General features: G+C 39.5%; 1 protein-coding gene across 13 annotated transcripts in view; it reads left to right on the top strand.

Annotated features, from left to right (window-relative positions):
• tns1b (tensin 1b) overlaps positions 1-13,489 on the top strand; it is a 174,396-nt gene extending 160,907 nt beyond the window's left edge. For 10 of the 13 annotated variants that reach the window (XM_044365248.1, XM_044365247.1, XM_044365254.1 and 7 more), the window contains 13 exons: positions 191-286; positions 1,222-1,402; positions 1,664-2,706; positions 3,485-3,571; positions 5,480-5,608; positions 5,816-5,908; positions 7,084-7,161; positions 8,042-8,110; positions 8,287-8,313; positions 8,758-8,926; positions 9,983-10,051; positions 10,344-10,373; positions 10,531-13,489. In XM_044365248.1, coding sequence (XP_044221183.1) covers positions 191-286; positions 1,222-1,402; positions 1,664-2,706; positions 3,485-3,571; positions 5,480-5,608; positions 5,816-5,908; positions 7,084-7,161; positions 8,042-8,110; positions 8,287-8,313; positions 8,758-8,926; positions 9,983-10,051; positions 10,344-10,373; positions 10,531-10,669 — 2,210 coding nt within the window. In that variant the 3' untranslated portion in view covers positions 10,670-13,489. The remainder of the gene's footprint in view (positions 1-190; positions 287-1,221; positions 1,403-1,663; positions 2,707-3,484; positions 3,572-5,479; positions 5,609-5,815; positions 5,909-7,083; positions 7,162-8,041; positions 8,111-8,286; positions 8,314-8,757; positions 8,927-9,982; positions 10,052-10,343; positions 10,374-10,530) is intronic. The other 3 variants (XM_044365258.1, XM_044365257.1, XM_044365250.1) reach the window with 1 other exon arrangement.
• The last annotated feature ends 362 nt before the right edge of the window (positions 13,490-13,851 follow it).

The following is a 13,851-nucleotide window of genomic DNA, read 5'->3' as shown; positions in this document are numbered from 1 at the left end:
TACTTCTTACCTTTTTTTGTCAAAACGATGATAAATAACTGTCAGAATATGTCACTGATTTTATAGAAACATTTGTATTCTGTGAGTACGGAGAATATGTTTGTGCCTAGGGAGCAAAGAACAGGTAGCAGCTGTCAAGATTGCTGTGATGTATGATGTTGTCAGCTGGTAACTGTCTATTTTTCTTCAGGTCGGTCCCCTCCTGGTCTTGCCAAGACTCCACTGTCAGCCCTGGGTTTGAAACCCCACAATCCGGCAGAAATCCTCCTCAATCAAACCGGATCAGGTTGGTTGTAACATTCCTTTTATTAGAATTACAACCTTTGGTAGTCTCTGTGGAAACTCAAATATGGAAATGATGATGAGGCAAGAACTGAATCCAAGTTGTTATTATTTTCAGATGCTGTTGAAGGTTTTGTTTGTAAAACAGATGTAAAACAAGCTTATACTTTGAAGTAAGAAAAGCTGAAAAACACAAAAATGCAATGACATTTTTATGCTTAAAATAACACTTGAGTTAGCTTAATCTTTAAACCCTTATTCCTAGCAGCTAGTGTACCAAAACAACATGTTAAGCATCTCGACCTTTACCCTTTCCCAAAATACACACTCTCTGTGTTTGCTGTTGAAGGCTACATGGGAACGCCTAACTTCTAGTACTATGAGTTCTTTTGACGTCCCCTTTCATACACACACACACACACACACACACACACACACACACTGTGAACACCAAATTAAAAAAAAAAATATAGCACAGAAAAAAAAACTTTCCAACTCCCTTGCTGTACCTCTGTTCTTTTACAATCCTCTGTTTCTCTGGATTATCTCACATGATGCCTCACAGATGATGAGAGCAGTGAGGGAGAGGAAGGTAAGAGTGATGCTGTAACGCCACAGATCATCATCAACATTCATGTTTTTTAACTTCATTCGACTGTTATTTAGTCTTAGTCCACCTACATATCGTTTGTGGTGAAACCATTTCCACTTGTTGAAAAGTCACAACCACTCCCACAGCAGCATTTGTGCCACTCTTGTTTTAAGACACCTATTTTCACGGTTTTCATTCCTTTTTTTTTTGTGTTGTATCACCCGTATTGACTATGATGAGACACCCCATCATGTAATACGCATTGGAAACCACTGGATTATCACACACACAACATACAGCTGTTGTAAATGTGTGGCTCATAGAAAAACCCCCTCTCTCATACGCAGCACCAAGAAGCTATGTGGAGTCTATTGCAAGGTCGGCAGCGGCAGTCGGAGAGCCGTCCTCGTCACCTCGCAGTCTTAGCCCACCGGGAGAGACTGCAGGTCAGCAGAGAAGTCCAAGTCCCTCCTCCCATGCCCTGAACCCACCTTTGTCCAGCAGCAGTCCCATCCTGAGCTCACAGGGGTGAGTAAGAAACAGAATGTGTTTTTACTTTTCAGTCCAAAGCCACATCCGAAGAATTAACCATAAAGAAATTAGAGAATATGTTTAAAGTAGAAAGAGTTGTCTTTTGGAGCCATAGATGGCTTTTTAAATTGCTTTTTAGTCTGCAAAATCATGCATCCAATCAAAGTGTTTGATCTGTGTACTCTTCAATTTCTTCAAAAGGAAAACTTTGCACAAAACCTTCAGATGGTTAACACATGTTTCTCGATTCTCTTCCAGTGATCGCCCCTTAGCAGAGAGCAGCGTTAGCACTCCGTCCCAACCCACTACTGATTCGGGCTTCCGCTCCCAGGCTACAGAAAGTGCCTACCCCACTCCTACCCCCTCATATCAAACCCTGAATACCCCCCCTTCCTCCTACCTGGATTCCAGCTCTCCAGCTTCTTCCTCACTTGGCACTACTACACCTACACTGTCCTATCTTGGTCCCAACGCCGTACTGGGGGGCTATGTGGCCTCAGATTCTAGCCTGCCCACCTCAGAACTGTCCCAGACTACGCTCAGCCATGGAGGTCCCCATGCACAGTACCGGACGAACATCCTCGGTCCCACACACAACCCCGTCCTCCAGCAGCGCCCTACTGTTTGTCAGGATGGTCCCACCATGGGCCAGCAAATACCACCAGCTAATGGCTTTGAGGTGGGTATGCCAGGTCTCAGCGGCAGTCCCATCCTCGGTCACCGTCTGTCTCAGGGAGCTCAGAGCAGCCCGGTCCTTAGCAGACAGACCGCTTTGGGACAGGGGTCTCAGCGAAGCCCAGTCCTCAGCAGACAGCCGTCCCTGGGCCAGCCCTTGCAGAGCAGCCCTGTGCTCAACCGACAACCACCTATCACACATCCCCAAGGAAGTCCAGTGTTGGGTCGCCACCCATCTGTTTCACAGATGTCCCAGAGAAGTCCCAGTTTGGACCGTCACCCCATGCACAGCGGTTACACCACCCCAGATGAGAGGCATGGGAACCTGTCCAGACAGAGCAGCTCTTCGGGCTACCAGGGACCACCAACACCTTCTTTTCCCATCTCGCCTGCAGGCTACCAGGATGGGGGGACGATGGGGATGGGCGTAGGGTTCCGGCAGGGTAGTCCAGCCCCCAGTTTTCAGCCCCAGCTTCCCGAGAAAAGGCGCATGTCAAGTGGTGATAGACCAAATGGAGCGCTGTCATATGGTTCATTGAACGGGAAGATAATGTCCCCAGCAAGTGGAGGACCCACTCCTGGCTACTTCCACACCCTCTCCGACTTCTCCAGGTTCAACATGCCTGGTAAGTACATACATTCTCTGGAGTTACATGATAACTTCTCTGTATGCTTGTTTCTCTACCTTTCTGAAACACCCCAATCCAGATGCTGAGGGGGCTCTATAGCTGTAGAGTGGCTTACAGCCCAGTGTGTTGGCAGCCACCTCTCTGCTTGTACTGTCTATTCTATGTACATAGGGCGCCGTCTAATATGGTGGCAGAGACCGACAAGCCTTTTCTTGTTCAGGGATTTGCTTTATTGTAACTTTATTATGGCATTTTGGATTCTTGCTGGATTCTTATTGCCAGAATTTGATGGTCCCTCACAATTTTCCAACTCAGTTTACCAGTTTTCTCTCCATTTTCTCTCTTTCCATTGCCATTTCTAAACAAAATATTTTTCCAAAGGATGTTGATGCCATTTGATATGTACATTCAGAGATTTTATGCTTCGCCTTAACCAAAACCATGCTATGCTCACAATCACAATACTGGAGGGTACCAGTACAAGCAAAACAGGCAAGAATAGTTTATGAAATTAGAGTTTTCTGGTTTCCTGCAGGGTTTTGGAGTGCTGGCTTTTTCCATGTTTTACATGATTTGACCAAATGTAAATACCAATACACAATACACCTCCCTCCAATCAGCAGTAAAAGAACATAATGAGTCTATATTTGAGCTTTTGGGTGTTATCTTAAATGACGTGTTGGTAGGTAGGTTTTTCAGCAAGACACATACATTGCTTGTCATTCACACTGATGTAATTTTATGTGATGTTAAAATGAATTTTGTTTCATCGCAGATGGAAGTCCTGAGAGCAGGCTGAATGTCAAGTTTGTCCAAGACACGTCTAAATACTGGTACAAGCCAGATATTTCCAGGGAGCAAGGTAAGATCCTACAAACATGAGGATTGTTTTTTTCACTGTGTGGCATAATGTTTACACAATTCTATTAAAGGAATAGTCCACCAGAGATGTATATTTTGAAAATCAAAGTCTCAACCCAAAGTCAATCTCAAAGTTTGTAGCTTGCAACTTTATGCTTGATTACCTTGGTTGCAAGCAACAGAAATAAACAAATAACCTTGCTAGGGACAAGCAGAAGCTCTGTGTTAAGCAATATTTAGGCAAAACTAACTAACTACTTACTTCTTAATTGAAAGTTGTGATTTGAAAAGTTTGAAACTGGGTCACTGTTGTTTTTGACTGAGTATTCCTATGAAGCATTGAACGTTTGGCTGGAATGATTAAACTCTTGTGATTCAACTTTAATGCTTTTGTTGAATTTGAAGTCATGGTTTTGAATTTCCCACACTGACGCCAAGGGACCTTCATCACGTTTGATAAATGCATGTACACACATACACAATAATGAATATGCATATAGGAACCTGCACAATATACATGTACACACAAAAATATTTCTGTACTTGTGTGTTTGGTTATGTGTTTTGGTTATGAGGTCAGTGGCTATTGGCTGCCCCATCTGCATTGGCTCACAGTCCATATTGGATTATATCATGTTAAACACAAGCACATGCTCTACTGCAATGACATCACACATGCACACATGCATGCACACACACACACATGCACTCAGTGTTTGTACTTAGTGCCATCCACTCCCAAAAGGAAAGCCACACCATATGTAACGAATTAGGAAACATCTGCATGTATTGCTCATCTCATCCATCGTCCTTCCTTAAACTGTCTCATGTGGACAGACTGAGGCATTGAACTAAATAGTGAAGTAATGGATCTGAAGCTCTTCTCTTTGAACAATGAAGTGTCTGAAGCAAAGTCGTGTTAAAAGTTGTATATTTAATGAAATACAGAATGACAGCAATTTTTTAAACAAAGGGTCAGGACCTGTTTCACCTTAATCTCAGTCAATCTTTACTTTTTCACTTTTTGCTCCCCTTTTTCTTTAGTTCACCTTGATCTTTTAATATGCTTACTGACATCTAACTCTTGTTATCCAAATTCAGTCCGTGCAGTGAAATATGTCACATTTCACATGCCTTCTCTTCGTTTTAATTTCCCTAACATACACATCTTGTTGATATTTCACAAGTAATATACTGCTGTGCATAATTTAGTATCATGTGTCTCATCCTGTTTGTTTATATTGGATGTTACTGAGTGTATGTTTAAATTGTGACCTGCTAAAGGACTGGAGATGTAAATTAGCTCCAAGCTAACTCTAATACAATACATCAAATAGTAATATTGGACATGATCCCTTACAAATACCTAAATAACAAGACATGAGCTAATTGCGAGCATCAGCCAACATGCTCACAATGACAGTGCTAACATGATGTTTTGTTTAGCGAGTGTAATGTTTGCCACGTTTGCCATCTTAGTTTAGAGTGTTATCATGCCAACATTTGTTAATCAGTTTATAACACAAATTACAGTTGAGGCTGATGGGAAAGGCATTAGCTTTGCAGGTATTTGGTCACAAACGAATTATTGGACTCATTTAAATGGCCTGATGATGGCACTAGATGAGAAGTCTGTGGCGTTTTCACAATTCATCCTGAGGGGGACATGAATGCATGCATTACATTTCAATGGCAATAGTACATACAATAGTTGTAGAGATATTTCAGTCCGGACCAAAGTGGTGTCACTTTGGTTTGGTGTCTGACATCGCTAGAGCCTCGCTGATAGCAAGGCTAAAAATGGAAACGAGCAGACCATCTACATTATCCATCAGTCGCGTAGTTTATCAGTTCCAAGAATACTAATGTTGTGATAACAGGAAATAACTGAATGTCCACTGTGTTACAGCGATCGGCCTGCTGAGAGACAGGGAGCCTGGAGCCTTCGTTATTCGGGACAGTCATTCATTCAGGGGGGCTTACGGCTTGGCTATGAAGGTAGCCTCTCCCCCGCCATCGGTGCATCAGAGCAAGAAAGGTAAGGGACAGGATGGCGGGTGATATGATTATTTCAAAGCAGTTACAAATGCAACAGGTATTTATTCCGGCTGCTCAGTTGTTTTGTGTATTTGTCAAGGTGGAGACTGATTTACTGCTAATACCAAAGATATGAGGTGATGTCTACGTGCTAATCAGCTGAGTATGACCTAGAATTACTCACCCCTCTCCCTCTCTTGTGTTGCAGGTGACATCACCAATGAGCTGGTGAGGCACTTCCTGATTGAGAGCAGCCCTAAAGGAGTGAAACTGAAGGGTTGTCCCAACGAGCCTTACTTTGGTTAGTGGAAGACACCTGCTGCCCTCTCTCCTCCCTGAAACACATTCTCACACGCGAACTGACAGTTTAGTAAAACCATTAAGAGTTTGGAGGAAAAGTCAAACATGAGTGTGTTTCGTAGACCTTTATTTACAAACCAGAACGCTGCTCCTCTCCTGCCTTTGTTTCTTCCAATTCCTGTAACATTTAATCCGACTGTAATTATAGTATTGACTGAAATGATCTAACTCATGTTCTCCCTACTAATTACAAAGCTGTATGACGTGTGTGTGTGTGTGTGTGTGTGTCTGTGCGAGTGTGTGTTTGTGTGCATGTACTGAGAGAGACGGAGCTCTTCTGCCAAATACAAAATGGGGCAAGCTGACTTTTGTAAACTTTTGTCTTGCTTCTTCTTTCTTCTTCTTCCATATTCAACTCATCTCTCTTTTTACTGTTCGTAGTTGCTGTTTGCGTTATAAGAAGGATGATGAGTTTTCTCTATATTACTAATAGTTTTTTTTTTATCATCCACAAAACACATTTAACCAAATCCATTAGTCTCAGAGGATGAATAACAGGTGATGGGCGTCATAATTAAACAATTAATGATATGACTTTGTATAGATGTTTGTGTAGGATTTTAAAGAGTAAAATAAAATAGAAGATATAAATAATAGTATATGTTATAGTAATTTTTACAATGGTGGCAAATAATTTTCAAAAATGCATGTAGAATATTGTATTTACTTGTTTTGTGGGTTTACTCAGTTGTGTAACATCACAACAAATACAACCAATAACTGATAAAAATGTCCAGTATTTGGTTATTTTTCCTGTGCATTTTGGCTTTATTTTGAAAACCTGGAATTATTTTATTTTGAAAGTGTTTGGTGTTGATTCAACCAGACATTTGCTAAATTATAGCCACAACACACCTATTAAACATTATTTCCTTAAATACACTGTTATCACAAAAAAAGTAGCAGAAATCTAAAGCCATACTGAATATTTTAATAATAACACTGAGATTCATGTGAAATATTTCTGACACTGGTGAAAAGAGGTAAAAACTGCAACTGAGGACACGGAGGAGCTCACTCTCCACAAAATGTGGATTCCAAAGAATGAAATTCAAGAAATGTTCAAGATGAATAAATGTTGTCTGTTTGTGATTGTTTCTTGTGTTTATTTGGCAGGCTGTCTTTCTGCGTTGGTCTACCAACATGCCATCACACCACTGGCCCTGCCCTGCAAACTACTCATCCCTACCACAGGTCTGTGCAGCGTGTGTCCTCACTAAAGATTTTTTTTTGCATTTTAACTGTTTCCTTGTTGTTTCTCTGAAAGTTCTTGATCACATTATGTTAAGAGAATTTCTACAGATGAAAGCTTTATTTAAACTGAAAGACTTTTACACAAGTTCAGCATTTGCTTACTGCGATCAATGTCAACATGTCAGACCGTGAGAACTTGTGTGAGTGGTGTCAGGTGTATCTACAGTGTGTTTGTGTGTCTGACCAACATTAATACGTTCAGTCCTCAATCAGTGATTTCTCCAGTATCTCAGTTGCCTTAACATTCGTAAGGAGAGCATCAGGTTTAGAGCTGAAATGATTAATCAACAGAAAATTAATCTGCAACTATTTTGACCAACAATTAATGGTTGAAGTAACTTTTTGAAGCGAAACATTTTCTAGTTACAGCTTCTCCATTGTTGTTGTTGTTATTTGCTGCTTTCTTCATTTTATCTTCATTTGTCTGACAAAACGTGTGATTTTGAAGACGTCACATTGGGCTTTAGGAGATTCTGAAACACAGTGGATTGATCGAGAGAATAATTGGCAGATTAATCGATAATGAAAATAATCCTTAGTTGCAGACTTAAACATTTTATGTTCAGAATATTATCTAGTTGCCTCCACATTTTAACTTCATTTTGCTCCAGGCATCTGTTTTTGCTAGTTATGATTAACAACATTACCATTGTTTTCTTTATTGCAGGTAAATATAATAATAAGATATCAGTAGAGAGATTGGAACCTCTGCAACCCTTAACCCTTAAATTTTGAATATACACCAGTGCAACTAAATGAAAACTGAAATTAAAGCATTATACCGACACTAATAACGTGCCCTCTCTCTTGTTTCATGTAGATCTCATTGAGGAGGTGCCAGAGGTGGCGACAACAAATCCACTGGCTGAGCGACTGAAACAAGGAGCAGGTAAAAACATAGACTCACTCACACTTTTAAAAGCAGCCCTCTAAACTTATACCAGTCTCACATTTAGAGATTCAAATACAGCCCATACAGCTTTGAGATTCTAGGACATAAGTACTATTGATGTCCTGAATCATCCAATTCACTTGACTGACAACATGACGTCCTTGTTATCCCAGTGCAGAGGGCCCCTGCTGATTCCCATGGTAAACCCTGTGAACTTTTATTCGGAAACCTACATCTGGAATGTGCATCCTATGCGTTTTTCTTGTCTGTCTGTATGTGTTGGTACTTGCACAAATGAAGATAAAAACAAACGGACCTATGGAAATGAATTCCTTTAGAGATGTCTTTAGATTTTGTCTCTTAACATCAGTGTCCCGCTTCTCGTCAATAACAACAGGCAAGAATGTTGTATGTGGAATGATTTGGATGGATTTAAACCCCGGCTTTGTTCCAGAAAGCATGCTCTCTAATGAGAAGACATTGAAATTCATGCATGAACAGGCAGTAATGTTTACTTTAACAGTCATTAATAACATGCTACAGGATTCATTTTGGAAACAATATGTACAGTTTTTTGTGCTCACAGAACGAGTGAAATTTATATTTCTTAAGTTGTCTGACCGGGACGTCTGCTCTCTTCCCAGCATGCAACGTGCTCTACATCAACTCAGTGGAGATGGAGTCCCTGACGGGCCCTCAGGCTATCGCCAAGGCCATATCTGAGACACTGGCTGCCGCTTCTTCACTCACTGCCACCGTTGTGCACTTCAAGGTGTCTTCGCAAGGCATCACACTGACTGACAACCAGAGGAAGTAAGTACGGATGCCGCCTGCTCAGTGCTTAACGACGTCTGGAGATTGTTTTATTGATGTCTCACAAGACAAACATTGCACGACATCTGGAGATGTTGATGCAGACGTGTTTGTAGAGAGCTTTGAACATGTCTTGAGAAATATATTTGGTTTTGAGGAGCAAGTATCAACATGTGTCACCGCACACAGTCAAAAGCAATAAATAACTGCTAACACAGGATTAAGGGATTAGGGTCTTTTTATTTACTCAAGTATTTCAATCAAGAGCCCAGTTTTGTTTGGGTATTGTGCAAAAGTTTTAGGCACTAAAAGTGAAGTGGAAATGCTTTTAAAAATAATGCCATAACAAGTTTTTCTTCATCAATTAACTCTTTACAAAGTGCAATAAACAGAAGAAAACGAAATCAGATCAATATTTGGTATGAGGACGCTTTGTCTTTAAAACAGCAGCAGATCTCCTCGGTACACAGCTTTTCAAGGTTGTTCCTGCATCTTGGAGAAGTTGCCACACTTCTTCTGTGGATTTTGGCGTCTCAGCTGCTTTCTGTCTCTTCATGTTAATCCCAGACTGACTCCATGATGTTGAGATCAGAGCTCTGTGGGGGCCAAACCATCTGTTGCAGGACTCCTTGTTCTCCTTGTAGCTGAAGATAGATCTTTATGACTCTGGCTGTATGTTTGGGGTCGTTGTCATGCTGCAGAATAAATTTGGGACTGATCTCTTATGGTTTTGCATTATGGCTAAGAGAGTAAACATCTAAAGTACCTAAAACTTTTGCACAATACTGTATATATAAAAATATCATATATATATTTAATCCATACTTCAAAACCTGCATCACAAGTATTGTGGCATTAGCAACACCTCTCACTGTTACCAGTTAAGTTGTTCTTGTGTTTTCTGCAATATTTCTGCCTTGCTGGTTCCTGTGCTAAAACGACCCAGCTCCACACATTATCATCTGCCTCTACATACATAGATGAATGTCAAAATATCTTTTTATTGATGTATTTTGATGTTTCTATAATCTTATCTTCGGTTTGCGTCTTTTACAGGCTTTTCTTCCGACGCCACTACCCTTGCAACACCGTCACGTACTGCGATATTGACCCTCAGGACAGAAAGTGAGTACAGAGACATTATAATGATTACTTAAAATAGCACCAGTTGTTTGTTTTAACCTAATCAGGTGCAATATAATTGATGTTTAACAGTCAAAGGAAGGTCCAAACATCTGTTATACATACTATTATCAATCTTGTTGTTGCTTATTATGCATATATATAGGTTAAGAAATAATAATAAATGATTGTCTTCATTCATACCTGAAAATATTGAAGCGAGTCCACAGTTTGCTTGTATTTTTCAGTGTTAAAATGTTAAAATTGTCATAAAAATTTCATTAAATCTTTACAGATGGAGCAAACCTGAGGGAGGCACAGCTAAGTAAGTAAAACTTCCAAAAATAAAGCTTCTATGGATGAAATTTCTTCATTTGATTTTGTCAAATGCGAAAGTATTTTAATAGAATTTGTTGACAATAATAAGAATGTAGAGTAACTCCAACTTTATCTTATAACCATCTCTACCTTTATCTTTCCAGGTTGTTTGGGTTTGTGGCACGTAAGCAGGGAAGCACAACCGACAACATCAGCCACCTCTTCGCTGAGCTGGACGCTGACCAGCCCGCCAGCGCCATCGTCAACTTCGTCTTGAAGATGATTGGCTCGCAGAAACGATGAGAGCTGTCAGCAAACCCTGGCGCTTTTTTAAATGCCTTTGGTTATTTTCTTTCCTTTTAAACCACAGACACTTCCTTTCTGCTTTGGACAATTTAGCATTTTGGTTTTACACCTCACCTTATTTTTTCCTGCTCTTTTACATTTAAGCAAGTGTGTGTGTGCGTGTGTGTGTGTGTGTGTGTGTGTGTTTGTGTATGTAAGCAAATGAAAGAGAACAAGAAAGAGAGAAAGTGTGTTTGTGTGTGTGTGTGTGTGTGTGTGTGTGTGTGGCTTGCATGCATGTGCTTTTCTTCTTGGACGGACAGAATGGACCAGAGGAAGTGAAGGATGGGGCGTGGCTCTGTGTGACAATAGGATGGGAGGCGGTTTCGATCTCCACGGAGGGGTAACACATGAACAGCAAAAAGGGGGGAATGACATTGTGTGTGCAAATGTTATTTTTAAGCAATTGTTTATTTTTTATTTTTTTAAAAGAAGAAGTCAAGTTGTGTGATGTAAAGGTGGATTGTAAATCTATCAGGCTTTTGACTGGTCAACCAAAGATTTTAAAAAAGTAGTCAGGGCGTGAATAGTGTGCCACTGTCAGAGGGTCGGAAGTATTCTTTTGTAAAACAAATATGGCTGCTTAATCAAAAAATACCGAACTGTTTCTTTTCTGTATGTACTGATACTGTAGGTCAATTTTTGCACCGTAGCCATCTTGCAAACAATGTTTTTGGACATTTTTTGCAGCCGGCGAGGTCTGTGTAAATACTCTAGATTGCTTTATGAGTAGGACTGTTCTAGATGACATTTGGTGCCTGACTTTCTTTTGTAATGCAGAGCTTTTTAAGAAAAAGAAGAACATAAAATTCATCCAGGCCGTCTTAAATATGCAAATAGCCGAACTTGGAAATAAGGATGTTCTGCAAAATTCCACAGGTCCTTCCCTGTTTGATGTAGTAGTGTCGATAAAGATGCGACGGATGTTAAAGTGCAGCTACAGTCCGACAATATCAGCTAAACCAGATTTGCTGTCTCCGTGTGAACACAGAAAAGCATTACTGAGAAGGTAATCGAGTCATTACATCCACACTAAGGTCTGTCAGACAAGCAAAGGAGAGGATTAGCTTCCTATCTGCCACCATTCTCTGTTCACAGCACATAGCCGCACTATTTCCCTCATTACTGAAGGGCCGGACGTTGTTTTGTGAGGACGATCTTTATAGAAAAGTCTTGGTCCGATTCTACAGCTCTTCAGTTTTTCTGCATCGAAAGTTTCTGTCAATAGAAAGCAGCTCTTTGCGTCAGCCGGCCAAAACTGTTATAACACTCACACCCTACCCAAAAGTAAGCTATACATATAAATATACATATATAGATATATATAAAACTTCCAAACAGTGACTTAAGATATTTATTTTTTTGCTTTGTTGCTCTATGTTATCTTGTATACATGTATTATAAAGTATACATCATGATTACTGAAAAACGAGAAGAAAAGAATGCTTTTTATTTTGGCTAAAGTCAAGTGCGTTGACATATATAAGGTGTAAAGTGTGTGCATTTAAAAGTGTATCACTGTTGTTTTTTGAATGTTTTTTTTTTTCACAGCATTACTTCCTTTTTGTTAACATTCTTGTTTTCAGCATCAAAGAAGCTTCTCGGGGAGGCTTTTTGTGTTTTTTTTTTTTGGTTTTTTTTTAAGAGAGGGGAAATATTTTGTATGAAAGATTGTTGTTATAAAAGTCCAAATTGGAGTTATTCTAAAGTGACGCCAACACAATTGTTTTATTAACTTAAACCTGCCTAGAAAATACATTGTCCAAGTTTAGCACTTAAAATGTCAAAGTATTATCAGTGTGTTTGTACAAATGAGAAGCTGACAGACCCCATTTCATGTCATTATTGCGTGTGCGGTGGCAGCAGGGGGGGTCTGAAACTTGTCAAGAGCAAAACCAGTTCAGTCAGTAGCTGCTGCCCTCATGTGGTGTAGAAAGATCATTACAACAGGAGCCACTTTTTATTCTAATACAGTGTTTTAGCTGTGATCATGGCACGTCAAAGGGTAAATGTTTGAGTTAAAATAATTTGATCACAGAGAAAATTAACTTAAAGATCTTTAATTTTAATGTTAAGTCTTGCTTTTGCATTTTTTTTAAAAAGTCCCATTCAAGGATCGAGTAATACAGATTACAACTAGTTCCTTTTTTTTTCCTGATACCTTACAGTAGGATCAGTTGGCAGAATGATGTAAACTGATTAAATAAGGGTTAGTTTGAGGGCCTACATTGACTCAAATGTACTTCTTCAAAAATTAAAAAAAAAAAAAAGAAAAAATACAGCACTTACAGGGCTTTTTATATCTGACTAGAGTGTTCCATTATTTATTAACAGAAGCCTGCATGCTCAAGTCGTTACCTTAACGCTGCTGACTGTAATCTTTACACAGTATCTGCAAATCTTACTCAGTCCACTCTTTTCAAGAACGACGCCCATAGGTAGTAATCCAGTTTTGTTTTTCCTATGATGACTGTCACGTTTCAGTGTCTTGACTTGGCTTATGAGACATAAGAATCTATATTTTTTTGCCTACACGATGCTTGTCGAGAAAAAGGGGACTTCATCACCTTCAAACCTAATGTTAGCCATTTGTTTGCTGAAAGATGGAAACCCCGGTGGCGTCTGCCCACTTTGACAGATCAGTCTGGACTGTAGAATGTGTGTGAATGAGCTACTATGCCTGTATAGAGCTTTGTCATTTTTGGTTTGCTACATTGTATGGCTTTTACTATTTCTGATGGAAAAAAAAAACACATTAAAAAGCAGTACAAATCAAAATGTTTGATGAAAAGTTTGTTCTTTTTTTTTTTAAACATGCAGTTTGTTGTTACACTGACTATTAAGAAAATAAGGGTTTAGGTTAGTTTGTCATGAAGATATTTGCTTTCATTAATAAAATCCTCATTTCTGGAAGAGTTTTACAAAAAAATAAAAAGCATTTTTGATGGTCCATTTAACATAACAACCACTTAAAGAGAATCTGACTACTGCAATAAAACCTTTTTTTATGTTCCTGGCTAACTTATGGCACAGAGGCAGGGCAAATTAATGACACCATGAAACAGCTTTTACTTTTACATTAAGATCTGTGTAATAAATAGGACATTAAGACATAAACTACATAATATCTTCCTAACTGC

This window comes from Thunnus albacares, chromosome 11 (genome assembly GCF_914725855.1).
Source record: "Thunnus albacares chromosome 11, fThuAlb1.1, whole genome shotgun sequence".
Taxonomy (NCBI): Eukaryota; Metazoa; Chordata; class Actinopteri; order Scombriformes; family Scombridae; genus Thunnus; species Thunnus albacares.
The sequence above is the reverse complement of the archived record's forward strand: the minus strand, read 5'-3'. Positions and strand labels throughout refer to the sequence as shown.